The sequence below is a fragment of the Carlito syrichta genome, unplaced genomic scaffold (genome assembly GCF_000164805.1).
Source record: "Carlito syrichta isolate Samal-C Ts95f unplaced genomic scaffold, Tarsius_syrichta-2.0.1 Scaffold306949, whole genome shotgun sequence".
Classification (NCBI taxonomy): domain Eukaryota; kingdom Metazoa; phylum Chordata; class Mammalia; order Primates; family Tarsiidae; genus Carlito; species Carlito syrichta.
In genome coordinates, this window is record NW_007251045.1 from 1,307,072 (window position 1) to 1,314,415 (window position 7,344).

At 50.8% G+C, this 7,344-nt stretch overlaps 1 protein-coding gene across 1 annotated transcript in view; it reads right to left on the reverse strand.

The window, feature by feature from the left end:
- Positions 1-5,728, reverse strand: part of MYO18B (myosin XVIIIB) — a 253,741-nt gene extending 248,013 nt beyond the window's left edge. The window contains exons 1-2 of the mRNA XM_008063601.1: positions 5,681-5,728; positions 3,813-3,971 (exon numbers count right to left, since the gene is read on the reverse strand). Coding sequence (XP_008061792.1) covers positions 3,813-3,971; positions 5,681-5,728 — 207 coding nt within the window. The remainder of the gene's footprint in view (positions 1-3,812; positions 3,972-5,680) is intronic.
- Between the last annotated feature and the right edge of the window lie 1,616 nt (positions 5,729-7,344).

Consider the following 7,344-nt stretch of genomic DNA (forward strand, 5'->3'; position numbering starts at 1 on the left):
AAAAAAAAAAAAAAAAACCTAAAAAAATTGAGCTACCATTTAACCCAACAATCCCACTCTTGGGAATATATCCAGAGGAACATAAACTGCTCTACCAAAAAGACACCTGCACATGTATGTTCATTGCAGCACTATTCACAAGAGCAAAAACATGGTACCAACCTGCATGCCCATCAAAAATGGACTGCATAAAGAAAATGTGGTACTATACACAACAGAATATTACACAGCCATAAAGAAGAACAAAATCATGTCCTTTGCAGCAACAAGGATGCAGCCGGAGACCATCATTCTAAGTGAACTATCACAGAAAGAAAAAACAATACCGCATGGTCTCATTCATAAGCCGGCCCTGAACACTGGTCACGTGAGCACAAAGGCGGGAACAACAGCCACTGGGTGCTGCTAAAGGAGGGGGTAATAGAGGTGGGATCAAGGTCACACAACCACACACTGGAACCAGGACCACCGCCAGGGGAGAGAGGGCTCACTGGAAACCCAAACCTCACCTTCACGCAATTTACTTAAGTAGCAAATCCTCACATGTACCCCACAGCTCTAAAATGCAATGTTTTTGAAAATTGTCCCACATTTCCACGAAGTCCCAGGGCACCATGCAAGGAGACCAGTCCCAGCATGAGCACACTCTGCATCCCACCCTGGCTTTTATTTGTGTCCCTCTCCTGTTCAGGTGGTCGATATCTCAGCACAGTCTCTGTCTTCATCTTTGTAGCAATGATGATGCTGATAACAAGCCCTAGAATTTATAGATTGTTGCAATAAGCCCTCCATCCCCATCATACAACGTCCTCCTCAACCCTCAGGAGGACCCAGTGAGGAAGGCTCTACCAGTAAGGAAGCAGATGCAAAGATGCCAGGCAGACCCCAAGACAAAAGACACAGAAAGCCAGCTCGGTCTCATTCCAAGGCCAGTGCCCTTAATGGCTGCACCTCACACACTCTTCCTTGTCTCTCTAGGACTCACTGGAGTCTCCTGGGAGCTTTAAAAAACCTTGATGCTTGGCCCCACTCCCAGAGAGTCTGGTTTTGTAGATCTGGGTGGTGGCTGTGCAACCAGAGCTGAGAACTGCAGTGCTAAGGCCACGGCCGAGTGGTTCAGTCCGACCTTCAGGGCCACGCAGGACAGAGCCTCAGAAGGGGGATTGACTGAACTTGGCAAATCTTACCACTGTCTACACCATCTTGAAAAGTGAGTCAGTGCCTTATTTTTAACCAACCACCAGGGAGGAGACAGTAACATGGGGATGGACCAAGCAAGATAACCAACCCCAGGCTCCCCCAAGCCCCTACACCCCATGAATTCTCTTCCTTTGGCTTTCTGAGGTAACTCAAGCCCTGGGACCCCCCAGCATAGTTTTATGGACAAGTAAACTGAGGCCAAGTGAGGAGAAGGGATTTGGCCAGGACCACATAATGTGGCGGGGGGGGCCAGAGTTAGGACCAAGGTCTCCTTGACATTCCATACGGCTCCCTTTCTATCCAGTGTTATACATGCCTCTCCCTGCCCCTACTGGCGGATGGCCTTAGGAAAAGCAGATCACCTCCCTGGGCCCCATTTTCCAAACCTGCAATGTGGGATGGATTCTAAGGGCTCCTTGCTAGGGTCACATGAGGATCAAATGAACAGTCGTGCTGGGCCCAGGAGAGAGAGCACAGAGTTATTCACTGATCAAGACCAAAAAAAAATGCAATTGGCAGAAAGAGAACTTGTTGCCTCCCAGGAACATACTCTGAGGCCTGCCTGCTCCAGGTCTGGAACATCCTGGTCTCGGCTTGGCCACCTGTTGTGGGCTGAGGCCTGTCCATCCTGCATCTTGGCTCCAAGTTTCCAGTCCAGGCCCAGCAGTGACAGCTTGTCCCCACTCTCAGCTCATCTCTACTTCTTGACTTGTTCACAGTGACACCAACCCAGCCTACAGCCTCACAGAACTACCCCCTCCAAGCCTCTGTGGCACCACCCTGGCCACCTCACTCCCAGGCAGCCATTCCTGGGCCGCTCTCAAGAGAACACACAGGATCTCAGAGGCTCTGCCTCTGTCTGGCCTCATGACCTTAAGCAAGTCATTTGACCTCCCTTGGCCTCAGTGTTCACCTCTGATAAATAGGTAGAATCCTGTCCTCCCCTCCCCATTGCCACAATGGGATCCTCATTGGGTATCAAATGAGCCCTTGAGCAGCAGAGTCAGCACTGTCTAGTGATAAACAGCACACAGTGACATTTTGGCATGACCTAGCAACAGCCTTAGGTCAAGCGAGGATGGGGACAGAGCCTGTCCTCCCTGTCATCCTCCCTCACAAAGGCTTGGCCTGGGTGTTTCAGCAGCTGCCGCTGTTCAGCTGCTGGAGGGCTTTCTGATGCAGCAATGTCATTGTCAATTGGACAAGTGCAGGCACCCGTGGGACTACCCAGGTCAAGCAAAGCTGAAGGGGAGGGGAAGGAGGAACCAGGGCCTGAAGCCAGCAAACGTCTTAGCTCAATCACTGCAACATTCACCTTGCCCCAAGGGGGCGCTGGAAAGACATGAGGAGATGGCCTTACTGCCTGACACAGGGGTACTCCCAGGGTTGCACTGCACTCCAAGACTGCCATGCTGGGTCCAGCCCCACCATCCTGCCTGGGTTCCCTGGCTAAAGAGAGAGAGAGCACCGGCCACCACCAGGGACAAGTCTGCAAGTCCTTAAAAGCACTGGAAGGAGCTACATTGCCCTATTTAGAATAGTTAAGGGCTCTTAGTGGACATTGACCAAATAGAATGGACACAGCTCGAGGAAGAGCCAGAGGTTCCTACCTATGCCAAGAATTAACCCTTTAGTTCTTCTATTATGACCATTCCAAAGGTCTCAGGGGAGGGACCTGGGTGAGCTTGGAAGCTGGAGGGCACTCGGGGGCTTGGGGTCATGCCCATTTACCACCTGGTAAGGAATGATTCCATGTTCTATACAACTATGCCAGTGAGTACCAACTGAATAGCTTTTCCACTTAAAGTGAACCAACAAGACACCTTAGCCAATATCTAGTATTCCTCTTCTGCAAAAGCATGGGAAAATGATCCCCAACAATCATACGTCAACTGATATCATTCATTCATTCTATTGAATAAACATCTGTTGAACACTCACTATGGGCCAAGTACTCTGACAATTCCTCAGGATACAGAGTTGAGGGATTAAAAAATAGTTGTTGCTTTTAAGGAATTCCTAGTCAAGTCATATTTTAAATGATTACTATGCCACCACAATTAAGACAGTCCTTGCCAGGCGCAGTGGCTCACGCCTGTAATCCCAACACTCTGGGAGGCAGAGGCGAGAGGATTACTTGAGCCCAGGGGTTTGAGACCAGCCTGGGCAACTTGGCAAGACCTCATCTCTACAATAAATCAAAAAATCAACCGAGCATGGTGATGCGTGCCTGAAGTTCCAGCTACTTGGAAGGCTGAGGCAGAAGGATCACCTGAGCCCAGCAGGTCGAGGCTGCAGTGACTGTGAGCATGCCACTGCACTCCAACCTAGGCAACAGAGTGAGACTATGACTAAAGAAAAAAAATTTAAGGCAGGCTTAGAAGTATGGCAGGAATCAGAAGAAGGAAGGAAATGAGAATTTTCAGAGGTGTGCTATTTGAGCTGGGTTTTGAAGGATGCATAGGCGCTCAATAGATTAGGTTGAAGAAAAGACATTTCTCAAAGCTGAGACAGTGGGAGCAAAGGCAGAATGACAAGTGGGTCAGAGGAGGCTCACAAGACAGATGGTGGGTACAGAACAGCATCAGGTCCCTTTCCTGGGAGCCACTTACCTCTCGTTCTGGAGAGGCAAGCTCTGCCTGCTTTCTGCATCTCGCTTCCTTGGCCTCTTTCTCGGTCTCCCGGACCAGTTGCCTAATGAAGCCCCCTGGGATGACAGAGAAAAGGGGTGGAGGCGAGGATGGTGGGGGACTCTTGTCCTCTTCCCGAATCTGTTTTGCAGAATCAAGGAAGGAGAGAGCTGGGTGAGTGAACCAGCAGGAGCAAGCTGCCCTTCATGGAGTTTGTGATGGAGTCTGGGAGGGGGCCAGGGAGGACATGCATGACCAAGCCCATGTATGAGAGGCCACAGCAAGCAGGTGGGACTCAGCAGGACTCAGGGCGGCGGAGAGGGGAGGGTGAGAGAGTATGTGGAAATGGGACACATGAGTAGCCAAGCTTGTGCGTCAATGTGATTTCTGCCTGGATGGAGTCTCCTCACAGTATGACCTAGGACCCTCAAGGCTGCTGGCTTCCTCCTTTCCCTGGGACAGACCCACTGAAATGGCCTGCTTGGGAAGGAGATTTACCAGTTCCTAGAAGGGCATGGAACACTGAGAACCATACTCTCCTGTCACACCTCAGCTTGTGGTTAACTCTAAATTAACCACCTACTGTATGCCAGGAATATGGTAAGATAGGGAAGGGCTAGCACTATGATTTAGATAAGGCCCAACCTTGTGGCTCCAGCCCTCTCTACTGACAGTGCTGTGGCTTCCTGGTGGCTCTTAAACCAGGATCTGGGCCACCGGGGCTTCCTAACCCCAGGTGCTAAAACAGGCAGGGTGAGCCTCCAGAAATGTGTCCTCCGCCAAAGCTGGCTGCACGTGGGTTGCAACCAAGACCTCTTTGTTGGCTACAGTGACCTTGGAAGCCAAAGCATAGTACCTGCAGGGCTGACTCTGTCATGTCTTTAACCTGCATTGTTGCAACTGCTCAGGAGAATAACAGTCCCCAGAGCTTTATATGGAAGAGCCCCATGCAGGTTTAAAATAGCCTCGTTATCAAGGCCCTCTGTGTGTGTCTGGGAAGACTTGCTCTCTGATAAAGGGGGAATCTGACGGGAGGCAGGAAAGACCAGGAGACCGTGGGGGACAGCTGGCTGATGCAGGCCTCTGCCCAGGAACAGAGAGCAGGGGACGTGCACAGCCACTCACATGGCTCTCCCATCTTCCCTAAGGTGAGAGGGAGTCAGGCAAACTTGGCAGGTGTCAAGCTCTGCTTCTGCCAACACTAGGCTCAAGGCTACCCAGCCTTGAGGGGCGGTGGACAGCCAGGAGGCAGCCAGGAAGAAGCTTCTTGTCCCCTCCCCCACCCTCTCACCCTTCTGCCTCCAGCTCTTCCAGTCCCATGCACAGGGTGGGGTGGGATGCAGGGGAGAACAGACTTGGAGAAATGGCAGCCCTGCATGCTGGTTCGTGAAGAATAAGAAAGGGAAAGAAAGACACAGGGAAGAAGAGCCAGTTTCCAGCTCTCCGTGGTGAATGAAGGCAAGGACCACGGACACCCACCCGTGGCACACACCTGGCCGCCGACAGCCCTGCCTCAGCCCCCCACGTGGCCCTCCTCCCACTCACTCCCCATGCTTGTCAGAACTGCTGAGATGATCCAGCAGTCTACCCTCCTTCTCTCACTGCCAACTGAGAAACAGGAAGAGGCCGGGCAGCTGTAGGGCAATAAAGGGCACAGTCACCAGCGACCAGGACTAGAAAAGCCACGGCCAACTGGGCTGGCTGGGAGATGGGGGGGTGGGATTGGACGTGCAACACGGCAAGCTACAAGATTCCCTGCCCAGGGCGGGAAAGGGCAGACTAGGCCACCCAGGCTGGGCCTTGTTTTCCAAGGGTCATGCTGGTCCCTGCAGTGTAGCCCTGCCCCGAGCATCACTTTCCTTCTGCTCCCACAGGGCGAGGCGTGAGGAGATGGCCATGCTGAGGCAGTGCCAGGCCGTGAGTTGATGAGATGAGATGAGGTGGAGATCCTGGCCAGACAGCACGGAATGAGGCTTTATGGACACACGGAGCGCATGAGACAAATAGGCGCAGGACTGACACACAGAGATATGTGGGAGAGAGAAGAGAGAGACAGGTCAGTTCCTGGGCATGCCATTCCATCCCCACCAACGCCACCGACCAAGACCACCTGGGGGAGCGGGATGGGGGGGACAGCACCTGTCATCACTCCTGCCAGGAATATGGTCAGCAGGAATGCCACTACTGGCCATGGAGTGGACAGTGCCCTGAAACCTTTTTTCTTGGCCCCAGACTTTAAACTGTTCTTGAGGTATAACATACAATTGGAAAAATACAGAATCATATGCACATAGCTCAGTGACTCTTACCAAAAAAAAAACCCCATATAACTAGCACCCTGATCAAGATTTTTAAAATTATGTTTTGCTTCTTTTTTTTTTTTTGAGATGGGGTCTTGCTCTATTGCCCAGGCTGGAGTACAGTGGCATGATCATAGCTCCCTGCAGCCTCCAACTCCTGGGCTCAAGTGAGTCTCCTGTCTCAGCCTCCCAGGTAACTGAAACTACAGGCATATGACACCATACTTGCCTAATTTTTAATTTTTTTGTAGAGACAGTCTCGCTATGTGGCCCAGGCTGGTTTCAAATTCCTGGCCTCAAGTGATCCTCCCACTTTGGCCTCCCAAGGCACCAGGATTATAGGCATGAGCTACTATACCCAGCCTATTCTTTTATTTATAAGAAGTTCAAGAAGAGGCAATTCTAGTCTGTGGTAGTGGAGATCTGAGAAGCAGTTTGCTTTGGCTAGGAAGAGGCACGAGGGAACTTTCCAGGGTACTGGAAGTGTCCTATATCTTGATCTGAAGGATGAGTGTACAAGTGTACCATGTGTAAAACTCCATCCTGCTGTCTAGTGAAGGCTGGACATTGTGCTGTAAGTCATACCTCAGTTCAAAAAAATAGAGCCCAGGAACTTTCCTCGTCCCCCTTTCTGGTCACGGTTCTCTCAAGTGCAACCACCACTCTAACCACTGACACCACGAAATAGTGGGCTTTCTTTTTTGAGGGAGCGGTCAGCTCCACATCTGGGCCACACAAATTAGGTGAGGGCAGGAAGCAGTAGCTCCCTACTGGTCCCACGCTTTGGGGGAATGATTTGTCATCCTATTGAGAACTTTAACAAATGATCATAACTTTTGACTGAGAAAACCCTCTTCTGGGAAACAAATTTGAGAAAGTAACCCTAAACCAGAAATTTTCATCACTATGTCGCTTGCATCTTAGAAAAAGCAGACACAGCATTCAGTAACTAGAGAATGGCGACTATATTAGAGTACCTCTAACTTGAAGTGGCATTATGAATCCACTGGAAAGGGTGTTTAGGAAGCATTATTTTTGAACAGCCGTATTGAGGTATAATTTGCATGCCATGAGATTCACCCGCTGTATTAAAAATTAGATGATTTTATTTTTTTAGCCGGGCTCAGTGCCTCAGCCTGTAATCCCGTGCCTTTGGGAGGCTGAGGTGAGTGGATTGCCTGAGCCCGTGGGTTCGAGACCTGCCTGGGCAACTT